This window comes from Ictidomys tridecemlineatus, chromosome 8 (genome assembly GCF_052094955.1).
Source record: "Ictidomys tridecemlineatus isolate mIctTri1 chromosome 8, mIctTri1.hap1, whole genome shotgun sequence".
Taxonomy (NCBI): domain Eukaryota; kingdom Metazoa; phylum Chordata; class Mammalia; order Rodentia; family Sciuridae; genus Ictidomys; species Ictidomys tridecemlineatus.
The window spans coordinates 31,013,312-31,037,635 of NC_135484.1; the positions used below are offsets into that span (position 1 = coordinate 31,013,312).

The 24,324-nt window shown below is 34.5% G+C and overlaps 1 protein-coding gene across 1 annotated transcript; it reads left to right on the plus strand.

Moving 5' to 3' along the window:
• The first annotated feature begins 14,166 nt into the window (after positions 1 to 14,166).
• Positions 14,167 to 15,189, plus strand: Taar1 (trace amine associated receptor 1). The gene has a single exon (XM_005329819.2). The coding sequence runs from the start codon at positions 14,167 to 14,169 to the stop codon at positions 15,187 to 15,189; it is 1,023 nt and encodes a 340-aa protein (XP_005329876.2).
• The last annotated feature ends 9,135 nt before the right edge of the window (positions 15,190 to 24,324 follow it).

Genomic DNA, 24,324 nt, shown 5'->3' on the forward strand with positions numbered 1-24,324 from the left:
TTGTATGATAAGAAAAACCTTTTTATTTTTTTATCTTTATTTTTATTTGCTTATTTTTATGTGGTACTGAGGATAGAACCCAGGGCCTCACACATGCGAGGCAAGCACTCTACCACTGAACTACAACCCTAGCCCCTGAAAACTTTCTTGAATATAAAGGCACACTCTAATTCTTTATTATGCATTTCACCATCTGTCACCATCTGTAAGGATTTGGTTTGTGCAGTATAGGTTGTTTATGGTACGTTTCTTCATTACAATAGAAAATAGTCAATATTTGTGCCAGGTGCATTCTGCTCTGTGTATCTGCTTTCACTAGATGCTTTTTAACAGTTCAATGTATTTTAAGTGTTTGTGTTGACATGCTAATCCTCCAGTGGAACCAACACCTTCAATTAGAGTGCAACAAGCTCTAAATTTATCCTGAATTTCTCCCCTGATAATATTCTGTTATCCAAAAATTCTCTTTTTATAAGGTAACTTGTGCTAAATTGCCTGTTAATGTCAGTGGATATAATCCTCAAAGAATTTCTACTTATATATAATAACATATACTTCTTATATATATTGGATGATCTCTCTCTCTCTCTCTCTCTCTCTCTCTCTCTCTCTCTCTATATATATATATATATATATATATATATATATATATTTCTAATCTCTTGAATCTGCTTTACTAGCATTTGGGGCCAGATAAAGGTAGTGAGCATTCTGCTTATGTGTCTGACAGCATCCCTAACCTCTGCATATTATATAGTCATTGCACTCACCTTTTTCTGGTTGTGGTAACAAAAAACATCTCCAGACATTGCCGGATGCTACAGCCTACCCACCCTATCTCTGCCATTGCAAACTGCTGCACTGTAGCCTGTGCAGGGGAGAGACCTATTCTCACCTTTCTTAAAGATCTTTATCTCATATTGAAGAAATGTATATAGAAAGCAATAACACTACTGAGAATAATTGCCTTTATTAATTCCATCTTCTCTTTACTTAGTTCATTTTACAAAATTTTTCTTCCCTTTCTTACATGGGTATGTGCCATCACAATCTTTTTCAATAATCAGCTGCTTAAAATGTTTAAAAACTGGTCTTTAGAGGCAGCAAAAAAATCATCTTTAGTGGTGTAAGTTTGGGCATTAGGCAATCATTAGCTTGATTTTTGGTTTGCCCTTCACCAGTGTTATGATGTTGGAAAAGCCATTTAAAATTCTCTCAAGCATCATAATTTGTAAAGCACAAATAATAGTATCTATTTCTTTTGATTTTTGTAAGGATATTTAGGCTCTTAGGATAATATATTTCATAGCAAGGAATCAATTTGATTATTATTCACATAGAAATAATTTCTAAAGATAAGTATTGATAATGCCATTAACATACTTACATAATTATATCATCTATGAAAATGATATTAAGTTGTTACAAGTAGAAACCAAGATACTTTGATTTTATTCTTTGCAAATGAGATTGTAGGGATAAAGAAAATCATTAACTTGGATAGTGAGGATGAAGACATTTTCTAGCTTTTATTATATTTGAGGGTAAGTGTTTGTGTGTGTTTAATTGGAAGGAGAGAAAAGTTTTATTTTGAATCTACTGGATATACTTCTATTGATAAAAATAATGCTGGAATGAGAATATATTTTAAAAAGGTGATTGTTGTTAACTGAAGAAATAGTCCACTATGAAATAGACTTATTAAGAAGAAGTATATTGGGCTGGGGATGTGGCTCAAGTGGTAACACGCTTGCCTGGCATGCGCGGGGCACTGGGTTCGATCTTCAGAATCACATAAAAATAAAATACAGATGTTGTGTCTACTGAAAACTAAAAAATAAATATTAAAAATTATCTCTCACTTTAAAAAAAGAAGAAGTATGAAGTTTTTGCTCATATTTCTCTGTTCTAAATGTAGCAGTGTTGTGAAGTCTGAGACACTCTGCAGAGTTAGCTCCATGTGACCTCATGTGCGAAGCCTGTCCTGGCTGCCATGTGTGGTTTCCCACTCTTCTTCTGTGCTCCCATAACATCCTTCATTTTCCTTTCAGCAATCTCCCTCCTGCACTGTAAGATCTGCTTCTGTGTTTATATATTCCTGGGAGAACGAGCCATCATTATTCAATTAAATAAACTTTGCAGTTAAAAGAAAAAAAAAAAGTACACAAAATGAAAACTCTACTTCTAGTACAGTTTTGATATTAACCCAAAGAAAACTATAAGAATTCCATATCAGTGAAATAATTTGACTTAAAAACTTTTAAAAATGAAAAATGAATTCATTCAATAACTCAATCTCTTTCAATCTTTATTGCGCATCTATGTTTTCCCAGAAACTCTTTTAGACTACAAAACATTAATGCAGACAAGAGCTTCAATTTCCTAGAGCTTAGTTAAAACTCCAACATATGAGGTACGTGCTTCCTTGCAAAGAAAACTCGTTTACATAATGACAGGTACCTGCATGATTCTGGCAAACACTGAAATCATTTTCAAATAAACACTGTGATTGTCTATGTACTGTTAACCAGAAACCAAACTTGGGATAATGTTTTAAAACAATTTTTAACATCTGTAGGTTTTGAAGAATTTCTATTCACTTTAGGGAAAATTCAGTTTCACATAGTAAGAAATAATTTCATTTAGTGCTTTTGTTTTTGCTGGGACTTCTTTTAATAACACTTATTTAGACCACAAGTGGCACATTGTGGGATGCCAATGTCTCACTAGTCGCAAGAGAACAGAGTAGTAGACTATAATGGTTTGTTTCAGAACTATACTTGACATAGTTAAGTATACACCTGGTAGTGCTGTATAACAAAACATCCCAAAACTCAGTATCAAAAAATAATAGCAACTTAAACTGATCAACCTGTGAGGTCAGCAGAAGTGGCTCTGCCACATGCTCTATATCCTTGTGTCCCAGTCTTTCCACAGGGCTCTCAGGGCTCTCATCCTTCTTGGACGAGTGGGCTAACAAAAGTATATGTTTTTCTTATGGTGATGGAACAGAAACATACAGTCCTCCTGGGTTTGGAATTGGCACATTTTTATTTATATTCAGATTCTTTTAGCCAAGATAAGTAAAAGAGCAAAATTCAGGCCTGAAGGGTAGGAAAGAACCTCTATCCCTAAGGAAGCAAAGACATTGAGACTGGCAATCTATCATAATAATCCTATTATTTCCTGTTGCAGAATAATAGCAATAAATAGATGAGAAACTATCCTTGCTTGCTATTCATTTTTCCTACTTTGAAGGTTCTGAATCCATATATGAGAATGTCATTTTGGGGCTGGGGCTGGGGTTTAGTGGCAGAGTGCTTGTCTTGCACATGTGAGGCACTAGGTTCAATCCTTAGCAGTGCATATAAAAATAAGCAAATAAAAGACATGCTGTCCATCTATGAAAAAATTTTTAAAAAAGAAAGTCATTTTGAAAATTTTGTATATAGCAACTAAAAAGCAAATGGGAAAAATATTTGTGACTAAATATTTGTGATTATAATCTCTAAGCAAGATTTATCTAATTGCGGTGACTTATTAGTTTATAAACCCCAGTAGTTAAAAAAAGAAGAAAATATCAGAGTAAATTAAATAAAGATTACTTTTAATGAAAAAATTTGCTTTTGTTTTACCTACATGTGTATTGAGTCAAGATAAAAATATTTTTCTTTGACTAGGTTTATGAATTTTTTTAAAGTTTGAAAGCCAATGATATAAAATATTTTAACATATTTATTTTTTATTGATGCATAGCTGTACTTATTTATGGTATAATATTTTATAATTATAAGATATTTAGTTTAAGTACATTCTAATTTGTAAAAGTTTTCATTTGATGGACACGTCATCTTCTTTGAAAGTGGATGGTTTTTTAAGTGCTCATTTCCTTTATGCAAATGTTTAATAAAAGATTACTTTTCTTTCAAATCAATCAACAATTGAGGCAGGTTTAATGGACCTGTGTTTTCATTTATATACTATTAGCAATCATGACTGTGGGGATGGGTGGCCCACGCTTGGAATTAGTTTTTTAAAGTAATGGCAATATTTACCTTCTCTATTTAGCTTGTGCACGGCTGGCTTCCTGATGATGGTTTAGAATCAAATCTCCCCCCAGTTATATTTCTTGATAACATTCTGTTACCTTATTTCAGAAAGATTTATTATCAGCTTATCTTCAGATTTTAATATTTGCGTCATTCTGTCTATGTTAACTGCAGCCTGCCCCAGAGCAGCAGTGGGCTCTAGCCAGGTATAGGACACAGGTGGACAGCCCAGTCCAAGCAGTGTTGCTACCCTTAGTTCATCCAGGCTCTGTCCACTCTTGCCAGAGAAGGTAGGTCTGAACGCTCCTGCAGATTCTGGAGAGAAACCAGAGGCCTGGACTAGTCTTTTATTTACAGGGAGAATGCTAAAGATAGTGAGAATATTTAATGGTCTGTTACTTATTTATAAATTAAGATGCAAGATTGTGTTTAGTAAAAAGATAAAATGAGTGTTCTGTAGTTTAGTTACTAAGTATCTACTTTAGACAGTGAAGCTAAAAATAGTTGTATATTTTTAAATAACTTGCTTCAGGTGTGATTTTTAAATTTAAAAAATCAGCTATGGACAGGTAGGAAATTTGAAAATTTGAAACATATTTTTCTGGGTCTACTTTTTTTTGTGTAAATAAAGTAACATATGCATTGGCTAGTTTTAACTTAATACAAGAAGGTTTTGTAGAGATTAATTTTAGAGAGTTTGAAATTATAACGTATCTTAACACTACTATTTACTAAGGTACAGAACTGAAGTCATCTTTGTCCAAATACTAATTGGTGGGAAAAATCCTAAATGGTTTCATGTTTGAGGGTGTGTGTGTGTGTGTGTGTGTGTGTGTGTGTCTTTGTGTTTACATGCTCTATATTAGGTCAACTTGCATAAAAATCTTTTAGTTACATAAATAATTACAAAAATCTGATTCAAGTTGTGTTATGCATGTTAAAATAGCAGAAATACTTTTGTGTATAGACTACCATGGTACTGCTGGAGATTTTTTGCCTGTTTTATTGTTGGTCTATAAACAAATAGATTTTGCTACATTTCCTGTTTCTTAGTGATGGAGATGGTTGGCTTCTGGTAATGTTTCATCTCAAGAATCATGACATATCTTTAGTGTTTAACCACCCACAGAGATTGAAGTTCAATACTTTTATATATTCCTAGAAAGATTAATGGAAAACAGTAACAAAAAACAGATGTTTTCAAATCTCCCTTCCAACTTAACTCAAGGGTTCCTTAGACATCCTGATACAACTGTTTTGGAGCGATCCAACTAACTACTACCTGTATGTTGCAAAATTCCAAATGTTGGCATTTAAAAAATTATTATTTTATTTGTTCTTTTTAGTAATACATGAAAGTAGAATGTATTTTGGCAAATTATACATATATGGAGTATAACTTACTCTATTTAGGATCCCACTCTTGTGGGTTGTACATGATGTGGATTTATCCTGGTCGTGTATACAAATAAAAGGCTAGGAAAGTTATGTCCGATTCATTCTACTGTCTTTCCTGTCCCCCTCCCTGCTCCTATCCCTTCATTTCCCTTTGTCTAATCCAATGAATTTCTATTGTTCCCTTCTCCAATTTCCCTCATTTTGGTTTAGCATCCACAAGTAAAAGAGAACAGTCTGATTTTCACAATTGCCCCAGAAACAGAGCCTGATGGGAAGAATGTATCTTCAGAATTATCCTCTCCATATACATGTGTGAAAAAGTAGTTCCATCTCTTATAAAGGTAATCCTGCAATGTCCTGTACTCTATTCTGTCCTTGTCTGCTAGTGAAATATCAAAAGAACTATTTTGAGAGTCTAAATATTGTGTTTTTGGAGCTGCTATTATACCTTCATATGTTTGAGAGATGGCGGAAATTATCCAGATTTAAATTATGATGCCAGGATCACAATATTTTATTGATGGACTTTATTCCCTCAGCATCCTAATCTTTTTATGCTTCAATTTCTTTACCTTTTCTTCATCAGAAGGTAAATATATTATAATTAATGAACTGATATTGATACATATTATTAACTTATTATAATCTATAGTTTATTTAGATCACCTTAGCTCTTAGCTAGTGTCCTTTTTGTTCGTCTCAGAATTCCATTTAGGATTCTATATACATTTAGCTTTCATATTTCCTTAGGTCTTTGACCTTGACCTTCACAGTTTGGGAGAGTATTGGACAAATAAATCATAGTACATCCTTCTTAAAAAAAATAAAAAGAATCATGACTTAAGCATTTGGCAAAAGGTTGTTTTTTCCTGTCCTTTATCTCTTTCCTTCTTTAAAAATAAGTTTTTTTCCAAAAGTGCCTTTAGTGTTTTAATAAAATACTGGCTAAGTTACAGACCTCAAACTATTTTTGGAATAAAATCATTATTAAGTCCATTTCCATTTTCTTTTCAAATTTGTATTGTAGAAACAGGAAATGAGAATTTGGAGTACTTGATACACATTTTTCATGCTTAGGAAAAAATGCATACATATATAAATATATATGTATCTTTTTTGCTTATTAAGATATCATTGACATATTTCTGTTGTTTCTTATACTATACAACATTTTGTTGAATATGTACCATATATGTACTTATTTATGTCACATATAAGTTCAGATTATTGCACTTTTAGCTTTTATTCTTATAAAAACCACCACACTGAATGGTTGCCGAGTCACTCAGTGTGAGCATTTTAAAGTTTAAAAAAATGCTGGTAGAACAATGGGCCAAAATTTAGTTGTAGTTTCTTGAGTTTCAAAGAAGAAGTATAATTTATTGAGCCCTCACCAACCCTGCTAACAACTGGAGGGTACTGAGATGATTAAAGCTCTAGTTCCAGGCTGATGTTAAGGTCTCCTTAGATTTACCTTTTTAAACTTAAAACCTTTATTTATTTGCTTATTTATTTTTTTAAAAAAGATTTTTATAGTTGGGGCTGGGGTTGTGGCTCAGCGGTAGCGCTACTTGCCTCACATGTGCAAGGCCCTGAGTTTGATCCTCAGCACCACAAAAAAATAAATAAGTAAAATAAAGGTATCATGTCCAACTACAAAAAAAAAATTATAGTAGATGGGCACAATACCTTTATTTTATTTATGTAGTGTTGAGGATAGAACCCAGTGCCTCACTCGTGCTAGGCAAGTGCTTTACCACCCCTCAAAACCTATATTTAATAAGCATAGTATATGTCACATGAATTCTTGTCATATTCTTTTCAAAACCCAGTTCTATGTTTGATTTGCATAGAGCTGATTATGGTCTTTTTATGGTTCAGCTTCCCAGTTCTTAAGACCCTAATCCCCATACCTTTCTCCAGCAACCAACACTTTTCTCAAGAAATTTTTTTATTTTTTCAAAAAGAACATGTAGTGCTCTATTTTATAAATCCCTTAACATATGGAACCATTGTTCATAGTCACTCAAAGACATGTTTTCCACATTTAACATCCCACAGTTTCAACACTTTCTCCTTGATCTGTATAGTGTGTTCCATTAAATTGAAGGATTCCATGTTTCTGAGAAGTTCTATTCAGTCTATTTGCATTCCTGTTACTCATTACTTTGGAGCTATGGATTTGTAGGAAGAGGTTAAACTATACCTATTGTAAAGTTAAATTCCGGATTGTGATAGCTTCAAGTGAAAGTACATACCAGCTGTCTTTCATTAGATGAGAGCAAGAGAGCCACACAGAGCATGGAAGATCAGCACATTTCAGCAGTCTGCATTTCCCCAGCAACACTGAAACGTATACTCTGCAGCTTACAACACTCATCCAGGGTAGGATTTTACAAGATTTGCAAATTCAGCCATGGTTATACCCACTGCTCTTTCAATTGGGACTTGAAACACCTTTTCAAGAGATCTTGTGCTAACATTTATTCTTCCAGGTAAGGGCATGTTAATATCTGGAGCTTTTCCTTGTTCTGAACAAAATGCAGTCAATGGATTTCCAGCACCATCTGCAGGAAGAAAGCAGCTAGGGACAGGTGTCTCTGAACAAATATTTTCCATTCTAGGCTATTTGATAGACTCATCTACTGTGTGTGACTTTTTTCTATTTGTTTCCTTTGAGCATCAGAGATTCAGTGAGTTGCACTGGTGGCCAATGTTTCCTTTATGATGCTCCAATGGCTACCAATGGACAAAAAACAACTCAAACTTTAAATTTACCAAAAGTGTGAGTGTAATACTTTCTGTAGATCCATATTTTTTTTGTAATTATCTAGGATCAATAAAAAACCATTAAACAATATATATGGATTTAAACAAACTTTAGTTTCAGTCTTGGCCCATGATACCTTTAAAATGCCCCCAACACCAAATCAATTGTGGTGTCATACGCTTTATAGTATTTTTTATGAAAGCAAGTACAGAATAGCTAGAGGAAGTTCTAGAACAAAACATTAAATCCTTGTATAAGTTCTCACGCCCTATATCTTTGTCTCAAATTTTGTATTATGTAGTAATGGCAAAATTAGCACACAGAAGAAAATCAGTGTTACTTAAACACACACAGTACAGCATAAAAGTCCAAATAAGCCAACCAGGTATTGTATCTAGCTTCTATCTGGATCAAGGACATTTGTTTGCAATTGGTTTCCTTTGAGATATGAAGTGGTCCCTGTTAAGTAGTAGTTAGCAAATAGCAATAAAATAAGAACCAATAACATAGTAGGGTCATAGAATTTCTTTGAATTACATTTTATAAACAATTGAGTAACTTATAGAAAAACAACAGGTGCACAAACCTTGAGAACAAATAGGTGGAAACAAAGGGAGTCAATTAGAAAATATGTCAAGAAAGAAAAATCAATGAGGTTAACTCATGACACTGTCTACTGAGGTCATTGCAAAATTAGGATTTATGAGCACAGGTTTCTCAGCGTATTTCAGAAGAGACATTTCTTTAATAATGCAGTCACACTATGGTAAATTCTATCCAGCCACTGACCCCAATACCCATATTAACATAAGACTGACTTTATATTCCATGAAATTCATTCTTCACCTGTCATAAAAGAATGATGAGACTAGGACAAACACAGTCCTTCTTGTCTTGGAAGCTGTGTCCTCAAGTCAAGAATCTAAAGTAAACTAGAAAAGAAGGGGGAAGGAATAAGCAATTTCAACTGGTCAAATACATAGCCTAGGAGAAACCTTTTCTTTTATCTTATATGTCTCTAATCCAGTAAAGTCGTCTTCCTAAAAATAATTATACCTGACATTCAGAAGCATTATTTGTAGCTTTTTTGGGTTTTACCTGTAAGTTCAAAATTATTTTACAGATCCTGTACCCTAGATATCAGTGAAAAAAATTACCTACCTTGCACAAATCACAGAACTCTAGTTTCTTAGTTCTTTTGGCCTTATCTATAAAAATAACAGTAGTAGCTCATTCATGTTGAAATAAATTCACTCATAACTGAAAAAGCTATATATACTCATATACAAAGTTTGATATACCTAAAATTGTACATCAGCAGGATGAAACCACACACACACACACACACACACACACACACACACACACACACAAACACATTGTAGGATGAGATCAAGTTCTAGGGGAAACTTCATTAGACCTGTGATCTTCACCCTGGCAGGAATAGATGTAGCATATCACTGTACAGCTTTCCTTAGCCTCCAACTCCTGATAGGGACATATGGCTGCCAGGCCCCAGTATTGGCTCTGAGAATGTCTTTTGTGTTATTATTCCTTTATTTCTGGGAGAATTGACATTAAAACATATATGTGGTCCTGGGATAATTTTGGCTGCTGTGTTGGGGATAGTCTTTGTGAGGAGAAGAGGAGAGGAAACTATTGGAGAGATTATTAAAATAATCTGACAGTTGGTGGCTTGGACCAGAACAGTCATAACAGAAATAATTAGTGGACTGATTCTGGATCTATAGTCCATGAAGAGCCAAAAAGGCTTACTGATAGATCAGATATATTGTTACATCTGAGGTAAAGTCTTCAAAAGGACTTGCAAGAATGGAGCTGCTATCTTCTAAAAGCGTACAGAGCTAGGCACATGTTAGGAGGGAGCTCAAGGGCTTGCTTAGACACATTAGGAGGTGGTAACCTCTAGCAAGCAGGAAACCCTAGTCCAGCATTCAGTGGTGAAGTCAAAGCTGGAGGTTCATGTGAGACTCATCAGCATAGAGAATAATCCAAAGCCACAAGACAGTAAGAGATCACCTTGGGAGTAGTTATAGAAGGCAATCAAGGACTGAGTCTTAGAGTAGGTGAGATGAAGAACCAGGAAGGGCATCTGACTGCAGTCTGTGAGGTGGCAGAACTGTAGTGGGTACTGACCTGGAATCCAAGGAAAGGAATTGTTTCAGAAGGACCTGAGAGTCCAAGAAAGAAGTAGCCTGAAAATTTACCACTGGGTTTAGTAATCTAGAATAATTTATAATTAAGATTTGTTGGGGTGGAATGTTGAAGACAAAAATCTCACTGAAGTAGATTTAAAAGTATAGGAGGAGAGGAATTGGAAATGGAGAGTATAAATGACTCAAAGATGTTTTTATAATAAAGGAGAGAAACAGGTGATAATCAGGAGGAGATGTAGGTTTAAAATAGTTTGCAAGAAGGGAACCAGTGAAGAGACAGGGGACTCAGGAAAAATGGAGGGATTGTCTTTGAATGCTGACATCAAATAGCAACTTCACTTTAAAGGAAATAAGAAAATTGTTTTTGTTTTTATTTTTGTTTTTGTTTTTTGTCCTGAATCAAATTTGAGTGGCATGGCAACACAGATTTAAATATCCCTGAAAGCATATTCCACTGTAAAAGAACTTTCATATGAATATTCATAGCCAAAGAACAAGCCAAATCATAAATTAATACATTCGGTAGATAAGTGGGTAGAAGTATCAGGTGATTGCAGCAGAGTGGGAGAACCTCTTCTATAGGTTTGAAGTGTTATAGCAATCTTAGCTTCATGGTTGTGGGGGCTAGCAGCCTGCTAAGCTTAGTGATACATTCCCAGAGGTTTACTTAATAGTCATGAGGATATTAGATCAGATGCAGAAGATGAAAGAAAAGGCTACTAAAAGAGTTTAAGATAGCTCGAGGTGATTTTGGCTCTGCACAAGCAACATTCCAACCATGTTCAACTCAGCCAAGTTTAAACAGTCGGCAGAATCTTCAGATATATGCAACTCTTAAGAGAACTTTAGCTGCACAAGAGAGAGTTTAAGATAATGTCAAAAAATATTGGACTCTAAATTGAGTAAAGAGATGGCATGAGTAAACTCCTGGTTGGAGTAAGGTGAAATCTTGGTGTAGTTTTAATTTGCATTTCTCAAATTGCTACAGATGTTCAACACTTTTTCATAGATCTGTTGACTGTGTGTCTTCTTTTGAGAAGTATCTGTTTAGTTCCTTTGCCCATTTGCTGTTTTTTGTTGTTGTTTTTGTTTGTTTGTTTGTTTTTTGAGTTCTTTGTATATCCTGTAAATTAAAGCCTCATTTGAGGTGTGGGTGGTAAAGATTTTCTCCCATTTGGAAGGCTTTCCTTTGTTGCGAAGAAGCTTTTTAGTTTGATACCATCCTATTCATTGATTCTTGATTTTATTTCTTGTGCTTTATGTCTTTTTCAGGAAGTTCCTAGCTGGCATATTGGAGTGTTGGGCCTACATTTTTTTCTAGCAGGTACAGGCTATTTGGCTTATGTCTAGGTCTTTGATCCACTTTGAACTGAGTTTTGTGCAAGGTGAGAGAGATAGGGGTTAAATTTCATTCTACTACATATGGATTTCCCGCTTGCCAAGCATCTTTTGTTGAAAAGGCTTTCTTTTCTCCAATGTATGTTTTCTACACCTTTGTCTAGTATAAGATGATATATTTATGTGGGTTTGTCTCTGTGTCTTCTCTTCTATTTCATTGATCTTCATGCCTATTTTGTTGCCAGTACCATGTTGCTTAGCAAGCACTTCTAAACCGCAATTTAGGGTTTCACATAGTTCTTTAAATTATTTTTATTTTATTTTATTTTTTGCATTGCTGGGGATCCAGCTCATAGCTTATACCTGCCAGGCATGCATTCTACCACCAATATACAACCCTACTTTTTTTTTTTTGTAATACAATACTAGCATACTCTTTTAATAGCATAATTAAAAGAGAGTCTAAATAGAAATTCTATAATTTGAGTAACTGAGTTTAGTTAAATTTCCTGGTAAAAAGAGCCATCATTCTTTTATCTAAATTTTAGTTATAATTCAAATATTGTTTAGCTCAAATGATCTAATAGTTTTAGTTAGCTGTTTGTTCTGTCTTGTATTGAGCCTGCGTGTCTATTCAAGTAAATCTTACACATTTATTTGTGTGAATATGTTTTCTTCCAGGAATAGAAGATGGTAGCGAATTGGGGGGGAGAGGAGTTTCAAATTTATTAAATAGAAATTTTATACCTAAATATTGTATTCCTCCAATTCTAGTTTGGGCAAATTTAAATTTCTGTGTGGTGTTGATCTAAACCATCATCCCAGAGAGAGAGGGGAAGAGATGAAAAGAAAGGCATACCCTTGGAATTCTGAGACTTTTTGCAATTTTCTAGCACTTTCACAACATAGTGATGATTGTAGGGCTTCAGTGATTGTCAGAAAGTCATGTTTTTCCTGTGGAGCTTTCCTCTCCTCTACTCTCTTCCCTTCTCCTCTATTATTTCCCTTCCTCCTTTCTCCTCCCCCCTCTTCTTTCTCCCCCCTGTGCATTCAGAAATTGGCTTAAAATGACATAATTCTATAAAAACAAAAGGGACATTTTCAAACTGAGTCTCATAAGATCTCTGAAGAGGAATCCTAGCAGAAGGTGACATCTCTATTTTGATGAAGTTTTCCTTTTACCTGTTTCATACATTGGGATTTCATTGAAAAAAAAAAAAAAAGTAAAGGTTTTCAGAGCTTTAAAAAAAAAAAAACAATAAAAACAAAAAGAGGTCTGGACGACTTGCTTGCAGCCCGTGTCAAAGGTCAGCTTCACCTACTGTCCTCTCTGGGTTCTTTTGTCCATGACGCATCACTTCTCACCACAGGTTGGTGTGCATATTAACATTCCTTAATAGGTAGGACCACAAAATTACTTAATTATTAGTGTTGTTATTTAAGACATAAATTCTCATATGAAAATTTACATCCCAATATTCTTTAGTTTATTTTTAGTTGATCCCTTCTACAATGCAAAGAAAAACTCTACAGGTTGAAAAAAGAAGTCGAACTAGGAGATAAGACCTCAGATCTCATTCCGGTTTTTATGATTTTATGAACTAGACCTCAATTTCCTGCCAAGGAAATAAGGCTAACAAAACATACCATGTCTTTCTCACAAGGAATGATGTTGATATTACAGATAAGTAAACAAGATGTTAAATGAAATAATGACTGGAATATATGTAGAATTGCTTTGCAAACTGGAAACAAAGTTATGCAAGCTTCTTTCATTATAATCAGTTATCAGAAGAATCTTATATATGACTAAACACAAAAAGCCAGCACTAGTGGGTCTTAATTCTACATAACAGACACGTTTAAAACATTTGTTTCTTTTTGCTAATATATTTTACTTGTAAGTTTTCTGGCAATTTGTATCTTCCCTTTAGAATGTAAGCATCACAACTAGGTTCTGGCTTTTTAGACAAATAGCATAAGTAAAAGAAAGAAGAAAAAAAAGGGAAATAGTGAGTGTGGGGGGTCTATATCAAAGTGTATGATGATAATCATTATTTGACCTCTGATCTGTAAACATGAAGGTTTCATGTAGTTAAACCTAATAATTCAGCTTTCTGCTTTAGCAAAATGTCCAAATCCAACTAGCAGTTTCAAAAAAAATCATTGAATTGAAATGAACTTGGAAATAAAGCTTCTTCCATAATGATTATTCTTCAGTAGGAACAATCAATAGGAAGCTATGGGCAAGTGTGTTAAAAATGCAAGGAATCAAATTGCTGATTTACCCTTTCTCTCTTTTTTCCCCCCTCCCATCTTTCTGGGATAGGTATGTGCAAATAAAAGGAGAAGGAACTATAAACTGACCATGGATCTGGAAAAAGATTATGCGACACACAAAGGGAAAAATAAACTTGGTGGAGAATTGTCAGGCATGCTGCCCCTTTGCAACAATATAATTAATATCTCCTGTGTGAAAAGCAACTGGTCAAGCCATGTTCGTGCTTCATTGTACAGCTTAATGGTACTGATAATTCTGATCACTCTGGTTGGCAATCTGATAGTCATTATTTCCATACCACATTTCAAGCAACTTCACACCCCCACTAATTGGCTCATTCATTCCATGGCCATTGTGGACTTCCTGCTGGGGTGCCTGGTGATGCCTTATAGCATGGTGAGGTCAGTTGAGCACTGCTGGTATTTTGGAGAGTTCTTCTGTAAAATTCACACTAGCACTGACATTATGCTGAGTTCAGCCTCCATTTTTCACTTGTCCTTCATTTCCATTGACCGCTACTATGCAGTGTGTGATCCATTGAGATACAAAGCCAGGATCAATATCTTGGTAATTCTTGTGATGATCTTCATTAGTTGGAGCATTCCTGCTATTTTTGCATTTGGAATGATCTTTCTGGAGCTAAACTTCAAAGGAATTGAAGAGATATATTATAAACATTTTCACTGCACAGGGGGCTGTTCGATTGTCTTTAGCAAAACATCTGGGGTATTGGCCTTTCTAACTTCTTTCTATATACCTGGTTCTGTTATGTTGTGTGTCTACTACAGAATATATTTCATAGCTAAAGGGCAAGCAAGATCAATTAATCATACAAATCAGAAGCTTCACTTTGGATTAGAAGAGAAAAATGGAATTTCACAAAACAAAAAAAGAAAAGCTGCGAAGACTTTAGGGATCATGATGGGTGTTTTCCTGATATGCTGGAGCCCTTTCTTTGTGTGCACAGTCATGGATCCTTTCCTGAACTACACAATTCTACCTCCTTTGAATGATACATTCATTTGGTTTGGCTACTTGAACTCTACTTTTAATCCAATGGTTTATGCATTTTTCTATCCCTGGTTCAGAAGAGCATTGAAGACAATTCTACTTGGTAAAATTTTTCAAAGAGATTCATTTAGGTGTAAGTTATTTTTAGAATTAAATCCACAATAATTTTATTATTGCAAAATGGTTAGTGATCCAGTTCATGAACACAACATTACAACCGAATGCACTAACTACATGGATCTTTCATTTGTTATTTGAGTCAAAATACTTATGGTGAGCCAAGTTATGCTTTTCATCTCTTATATGGAACATGGTAGATGCAATCTTAGCCCTTCTTATGTTACATACACAAATTTTGAAAACCTAGTATTTAAGGACCTACATTTTAAAGAACATTTCCTAGGACTAGGTTGTAGCTCAGTGGAAAAGTGCTTGGTTAGCATGTACAAGGCTCCAGTTTGATCTCCAGCAACATGAAAGGCGGGTAGTGGTGAGGAGGAGAAGGAGGAGGAGGAGGTGGAGGATAATTCTTCTTCTGAAGAACTTCTCCTGCTCTTAGATGAACTTACATAAGTTTACAGTGGTACCTTACTAAGTGGTTCAGTAGTGGAAACTATAAGACTATATTTGGGGATACAAATTGGAATGATTTTGTCACATTTGCATATAGAAATTTGTCATATATGTACAGTTGGCCCTCCATATATTCAGGTTCTGCATCTGCAGATTTAAGTAATCTTAGATCAAAAATTTTGTGGAAAAAGAACTTTGTGCCTATAGAGAACACTTATAGATGTTTTTGGTTTTTCATTATTATAGTTGTCAATATAGTAACCATTTACATGACATTTACACAGTATTAGCTATTGCAAGTTATCTACAGATGATTTGAAGTATATGGGAGGATGTCACAGATAATAAGCAAATGATATGCTATTTTATATAGGAGATGTCACATCCATGGATTTTTGTATCTGCTGAAGATCCTGAAACAAATACCACAAGGATACTGAGGGACAACTGCATGTGTCTTTTTTGTGTATAAGGATTTTTATAACCATTTCCCTATCATCTACTATTTCAGATGTTTCTAATTTCTTAAATAATAACAGTTAAATTATGTTCTGTCTGTTACTTGCTACTGAGGCCATGGAAATGTCTGAAAGGATTTAACCATATTTTAAGGTTATATCTTGCATGGTGGACTCAAAATATATCCAGAATAAAACAAGGTCACTTATTTTAAGGTCAGAATATACATACCATGCCTACTAAAACAGTATCTACAAAAAGAAAAAAAAAAGAAACAAATAGTGGTTTCCAAAAATGTGCCTTAATAGGAAATGGGAAACATTCTAAATTATATACATTGATCTGCAATTGAACTATTTCTTACATAGACTTTACGTGGTTTGTTTCAGGTTAAGTATCATCAATTTGAATTTATTCAATAATAGCAATTTTTGCTCAAGTGAGTTAGGGCAAGGTGGCCAATTTTAAATGAAACTAAAATGCACACTCCTACCTATATCTGTCTGTTCACAAATCTGATGATCTTCTGGGGATATATTAAATCTTTTCATCTATTATACTCTGTTTCCGAACTATATTTTGTCTCATTGATCTGGCTAGACTGTTTTTCTAATACATACAAAAAGTTTATGAGTGACCTTCTAATTTAGTATGTGGTAAGACAAGTTGCCTATAATCACTTCTTTTTAAAACACTACCTTGAATTTATTTACCTGTGAGACCAATGTGTCAAAATTTTAAAGTAAAAAAAGCACTTTGAGAGATTTTTATCCTTTACAGCAAATGAGGTTCATTTGCTCCAACATATTCCTCTAGGATTATTTCTAAATGTTGAATAAATTTCTGAAATCATTTTGTTTTTATGTAAACATTATTGCTGGTATATAATAAAGTTTATTTTAACTTTCCAGTTGACTTGTTTAGGTTTTCATTATAGATATTGATGTTATCTATAATACTAAGTTTTATCTCCTTTGAAATAATAATGATTTAATAATGATTCTTATGCATATTCCTTACTATGCTCTACTAATCAGAATTTCTAGAGCAATTCTGATAATGGTGATAAAAGAGTCATCTTTATCCTACACTTCTTTTAAATTACTCAAGCTTTAATAGATTTTATGTTTTTCTTGGAACAAGATCATGACCCAGGTAATTCTATATTGTTTGTTTAGTATGAATAGAGCCCTTACTGCCATTCTTTTTTTGTAAGCTCTATTATTGTTTTGTTTTGTGGTGCTGGGGGTTGAACCCACGGCCTTGTGCTTTCGACGCAAATACTCTACCAGCTGAGCTATATCCCCAGCCCTGTAGGCTCTATTTTTAATGCTCATAGTAAGAAATAACCAAAACTTTCATCAAAGCATGCAGAAAGGTTGGCTTTTTCTGTCCATATTTCCTACTTTACCATAACTTGTGTTTCCTCAGGCAGAAGCTGTTTGGATCTTTTGGTCATCCAGAGTCCATTTCCCAACTGGAATCCAATAAGCTTTAGGGAAATTTCTCATTCCCACAGACTAGAGTCTGCTGGAACTATAATCAAGAGACTGGCCTCCTTCCTTTTCCTTTAAATGCATGAATGGATAACCCCAGTTAAAATTTTCAGGTCTTTCTCCAGAATTTAATGTTTAGCAAACAGAAAAAGACAGTAATCTTTTACAGAACCATTAGCTGAAAACATGGAAAACTTCCATTCCTTCCAAGTGGTAAGATCATGGTAAGGTCATGGTCAGATTGCTCTTGGTATATTGATACAGTTCTGGCTTCCCAAACTTTAGAGCTGCCTACCTGCCTGCCCATTTCCAAAGTGAGTTACCCAACCTTCATGGATTCCAAGACCCAGACAGAATTCTATGAATGGTTTTTGGTTGTATCTATGAAAAGGACCTTAATTTAATGTACGAGAATATAGTAAATACCAATAAAACTATTGCAACAACATGATACATGATACTTTTTCTCTCAGTCAAGACATCTTCTAATTAGAACAGTCTCATTTTCCACTCTCCAATCAAAGAGAATATCCATACAAATTTCTACTCTAGATGGGACAAAACAAAAATGCGCTAGCAAAGAAGTTTGTTGGAAATGACTTACTATAAATATTAATGCTATCTTTGGAGATCATTAGACTGGAAGTTCCATTATGAATTTAAACTTGGTCCTTGAAGTCAGAATTCAGTTATCAATTTTCTGCAAATATTTCTTAATCACTGTAGATTCTGATAAGCCACAGTTTCTGTTTATTTGTACACTATCACAAAGAGCTTGGGTATTAAATGTGGAAGGATATATAAAGAATGATTTGTGTTTATAAATTTAACAGGCTACAAGAGTACCAACACTGAAATAATCAACATGCTGTAAGAATCAGAGTGAAATTTTATTTTGCTTTTTGCTTTGTTTTTAAATTATAATTTAATCAATTGATTGATTTTGTGTGTGTGTGTATATATGTGTGTGTGTCTGTGTGTGTGTGTGTGTGTGTGTGTGTGTGTGTGTGTGGTATTGGGGTTTGAACCAAGAGCCTCGTACTTGCTAGGAAAGTACTCTGCTACCAAGCTACATTCTCAGCTCTGCTTTTTGTATTTTTAAAAGTGATATATATGCATTTTACAAAGCTCATTGAGTATGTAACCAACTGAAAGAAATTTTCAAAGAAAGTAAACTTGTCTTTGACATGTCTTCAAATTTTTTTCCACATCCCTTCTTTTCCTAAAATTCTATCTTTAAGTCTCTAAGCTGTCAGTGAATTTATGCTGTTCTGACATTCCACCTGGCTCATTCCATTGAGGCTCGTTCTGTTGTGAGTCACATCAGCATTGCATCTGTTTCTGTCTTTGACCTTTCCCAGGAAGTAGACATCGTCAATTCACACAAATTTAAATTTTCTCAGCATATTTATAAGTTAAATAGACATAGGAGCTTAAAGATAAGCCACTCAATGATTTATCAATGGCAGTTATTCCTCTTGGTAAATGCCTAAATCAGATAAGCAATAACTAATGTGATAAACTAAAAAAATGTGTTTATTAATAAAAAATGTGTTTTTCAGTCAACAGTTTTACAACATGATGTGTAAAGTAGTGTTTTCAACCCTGGTTACTACTGGGGAGGAGTTATCAGTTATTCAGACAGAGTTACTTCAGAACCCCAAACACTTGTTTACTCTTGTACAAAATGAAATAATAATGTTACTTACCTCATGAGTCTGTTGAATATTAGATGGAAGACCCTGCCTAGTATATTTTGGCCACACACACAAAAACAGTCTACAAACATACACTTTTAGCATCATCCCTGGTCATTTTATTAGTATGTGCTATTGTGATGCTCACTCAGTAGATGTTAAGGCACTACACACAGAGAACTTGACAAAGGAAGATATTACTTATCTTTAAAAAAGTAGAATTTTAACATATTTTCCTAATAAATGACATAATTATAATAATTATGTAAAGGATAGCCAAATTTTCTCAAAAGTCTATGCAGAAAGATGTAACCTGGTGAGACATTTATGTATTTTTGTGCTGTGAAGTTATTGTGTGTTTGAGAGATTATGGAAATTTTTATCTCTTTAAAAAATAATTTATATAAAATGAATATACCTACACATATTATCTCTATAAGAGTATTTGTAATTGGATATAATAATGGTTGATATAATTATAAATTTTAGATATTGTTATCTGTCTATAAAACATCTATTATCTTCCTAATTAACCTGGATAAAAATTTCGTAACCTTATAAAACACTGTTATAAGGTCTTGAAGCACCTGTCATTAAAAAAAAAAAAAATCTTCTAGCTTTGGCACCAGACAAGCATGGATTCAAAAGTTAGCTCTAATTGTAGTTCCTGTGTTTTTCCTCCTTTATGACTTTGCTTCTGCAGCTCTGTATACCTGAAATGCCTCCTCTCCAAACCCATGGTGTAACTAGCTGACATCTATTCATCCTAAAAGACTCATCTTGTGATTACCTGTCCCGGGACCCATTTTTAAATCCCCTCAGGTAGATTCCCAACGTATCCTACACACTCCTTGTCAGCACACTTACTGAGTACATTGTAGTGTCCTCTGCCCCCGGTCTATGAATCCAGAAGTTAGGGACTGTGTTTTATTCATCTTTGTATTCCTGAGCTTAGCACCATGCTGGCACAGAGGGCACTCCATAATGCTTTATTAGGTGAATAAACAAATAAAAGATAGTAAGAAGTTCAAGGGTAAAAAGATAGAGACAGATTTTGGGCCTAAGTCTCTCAGGCTACAAACTCTACCCTCTTTTATATTTCAGAAAATGGGGCCAACTATGGGAAAAATATAAGGAATTCATAATTTTATCTCCAGTCAGATGTGCCTATGTGGGCTTAATTTTGGCAATAAATGTGTATTTTTTTATTATCAGAAAAATATTTTAAAAGATAAGTTACTAAAACATATCCTGAAACTAATAATTAGGTTTGGCTTAAGACCTTCTAGTGAGACTTATGCTTGAAGCATTAAAATTATTCAGGCTGGGACCTGGGGTTGTGGCTCAGTGGTAGAGCGCTTGCCTAGGATGTCTGAGGCACTGGGTCCAATCCTCAGCACCACATATAAATGAAAAAATAGAATAAAGGTACTGTGTTCATCTACAACTACCAAAAAAAAAAATTTAAAAAAGAAAAAACATTTTCAGGCTGGGTTTGGCTGAGATTCAGAAACCTGACATTTCATTCAGTGATTCAGGTTATTTGGAAGGAATACATTTCTTCTAACAACCATTGATTTAGAGCTTTAAGAAAAAGGAATTCTAAACTGATTTTCAATATACATGGGAGGGTAAAAATTCAGAGGAATAATGAACACTACAACTCAATTAATAAGGAGCTCAGAAGCCCTGGTTGTGAGCTCTGTGAGTAGGGCCTGGTAAAATCATAAGAACTGCTAAAAACCCACAGTCACAATTCAGTGGAAACAGGTAGCAAAGACAACAAACCAACACAAGCAAAATAATTCTTGCTACTAAGAAGAAAGTTGGCCTGTACTATATTACTACTCCCCCTTTTGATAGAAAAGCATAATTTATTTGGTGTACGTAATTTACTTATAAGTTTTAAATTTGAAATTACCCTCGAAAGGATAAATGAAATGAGTGTTTAATAAGGGTTTTCTTTTATCATCCAACAAGAGCTAAAGTGTAGTGTCAGGTGAATGGCTTTCCTGAGACTTGAAAAATATTCCAGATATGTGATTCTTTATTTTTGGCTCCTGATACCAGCTCTGTAAACATATTTACATCAGATAAGAAGGTAGACTAAGGCACCAATCACTGTTTTGCTTCTTTTGCATCAGCTAAAGTTTTCTCTATGAGGTTTACATTTGGTCTTTGCTTAATAGTTTGAGAATTCCCCCAAGCATTTAGTTCTTCTACTAAAACTTGGTGATAAACATCTTCCTATCTCCATTAAGTGAAACTCCCTCACCAGGGAGTTACAAATGTGAAATCATTTTCCTTCATGACCAACACCAAACAACAGATGTGTTAATGATGCCCTCTGGTCTCTACTTACTCAGAAGTTTGATAAATAAGTACAAAGTGTGAGTGGTGTTGCTTATACTTGACTCTTTGGACAAGGGACTTAGTTCAAACAAATTGCAGCTTCAAAGTGTCAAACTGTAAATGAAGTGTAGAGGGCATTGGTAATTAGCCAATCAACACATTTAATGACTATTATTTGCAATTCTCTCAAGGCTACTTTTACAAACAGAAAGGTTCACACAGACAATGATATCACATGCTTGAAAGGTGTTGATAACTTTGTTTTCAAATGGTTTAAAGTTTTCTTCTTGTTTGTATTTCTCTTAATTATAGAAAATTACAAAGTCTTGGGAATAAGGAAAAAACACAGAGATCATATGTTGTTTTTTCTTCCATAATTCATGTAACTAAAACCATAAATTAAAACACAGCAAAACACCACAGTAACACCTATTTTACTACCAACTACTAGATTAGAGGTAGAATCACCACAATGCTATGTTAGAATATTCATAACTAGATCACAGTTTGGCTTTATCTATTAGAAGAAGAAGGAGGAGGAAGAAGAAGAGGAGGAGGAGGAGGGGGCGGATGAGGGAAGGAGAAGGAGCTGGGGGAGAAAAGAAATGGTGGTCATTATCTGGGTAATACAATCATCTGAATTCTCCATAAAGGCCACAACCAACCAAAGATAGAATCATTGCTTGTGATATATTCTGGAGATCAAATATCTGCCTGAGTTTATATTCAAACAATGGATATTATTAGCTGTTTAAGCTGTGTTCAACAGTGGAAAGAAATTTACTATATCTCTTTAAATTTTCTTGTTTTTAAGTGGACTTTACAGTTTTCAAGGTTCTTAAAAAGATTTATTCATCAATTATTCATTCACATAACTGATACAATTGGACATACACCTTATGCCAATTAATTTGTTCTCCAGATGGCAAGGACAGAGCAAGTCTAAAATATTCTCCAACCCTCCAGAATTTTCATGGAAATAAAATGAGATTTTCTAGGAACTAAATGAGATTGCATCTGTCAAAAGTGTTTAGATAAGGTACAGTGCATAGTTCTTAGCCTATGGTCAATAAATTAGACATATGATTTGCAGTTCACTTTACTATGACCAACCAGTTCATAGTTGCAGAGAAAAATTTAAAACAAAATCCCTGACTGTTAAGTTTAAGCTCAGATAACAGCACCACATGTCATTCTTTCTGTTTAAATGATAGTAATTGAAAACCAGCAAAACCAGAAGGCCATGGCTGTCATCACACTTATTGCTTTCTCCTGGTTCCTCTTTTGGTCCGTCCAATTTGCATAACATAAACTAGTGCTGTCACCTGCCTGTCTGTTGGGCTTTCCTTTTTAGCAAGTACCCAAAATTCATATGTGCCAAACTGAGTGAAATCCTCTAGTTATTCCACCTTCCCTTCCTATGACTTCTATGGAACAACAACAGTATTCATGCAATGGCTCAAGCTGTAAATCTGGATTAATCCTTGACCCCTCTTTTTCCTTACTCCCTGCACCCAATCAAGTTTGGGCCATGAATCTTAATCCAATTTCTCACTTTCTCTCCGTTGGACTCTGGTTGAATACCACAACTGGTATTCATTCATCAAGTCTTGATTCCTCCAGTCCATTTTCCATCCAGTAGCCACAAATTCATCTGAAATTCAAATTTGACCATGTCTTTTTGCAGATGAACATCCTTAAATGGCTATATATTAGTTTTTGTATTATGCCACTATGTCCAGATTTCTTGGCTAATATGAAAGTCCTTCTGTGGTCTGTCTTCCTTATTTTTTTTTCTACCTTCGTTTCCAGCCACTTTTTTTCCCCAAGCATGCTATATTTCAGGCATACCCAGGTATTTAATTTGTCTAAAAATTCCATGCCTTTTCAGACCACTTAGATTTTGAACATTCTATCACTACTTTTAGAATACTCTTCACCCAATTACCTCAAGCCTAAAACATTTCTGAAGTTGCCTGATGGCTCTCTGCTCATGCCCAGTGATACTTCCTTCTCTCCAAAAGCAATTCAGGCCTAGTTCTATGGCTTCACATGGTGCATGTTATTGTGATTATTTGTCTTTATAAAAAAAGGAGTTTTAAATGAATATAGAATAAAATATATCACAGAATGTATGTAAGGTATGAATGTTAGACATGAAGTCAGCATGAACCTCTTTTCAGCTTACTCAGTTTAAAAAAATAACTATTATTGTTATTACTTTTCTAGTTGATTTGTTGTTCTTTGCATATTCTTGATGATAATTTGTTGTCAATTAATTGTGTGACAAATGTCTTCCCCTAGTTATTATTTTATGTATTCAACCTCCTATGGAAACTGTTGCTAAATATAAATTCTTTGTTCTAGTGTTGTCAAATGTATTAAATTTCTTTATGTTTTAGGCTTTTGTGACTTTACATAACCCATCCAGTTTCAGTTAGCTTTTTGTCACTGTGATCAAAAGCCCCAACAAGACAAGTATAGAGATGGAAGTGCATTTTGGTTTATGGTTATAAAGGTTCAGTCCACAGTTAGCCAACTCTGTAGCTCTGGGCTTCAAGTGAGGCAGAACGTCATGACAGAGGAAAACAGGTTGGGGCGTGGCAGTAAGGAAGCAGAAGCACAGAGAGTGCTTTGTTCACCAAGCGCAGAATATAAACCTCAAAGGCATGTCCCAGTGACCTACTTCCTCCAACAACATCTTACCTACACACAGTTCCTGC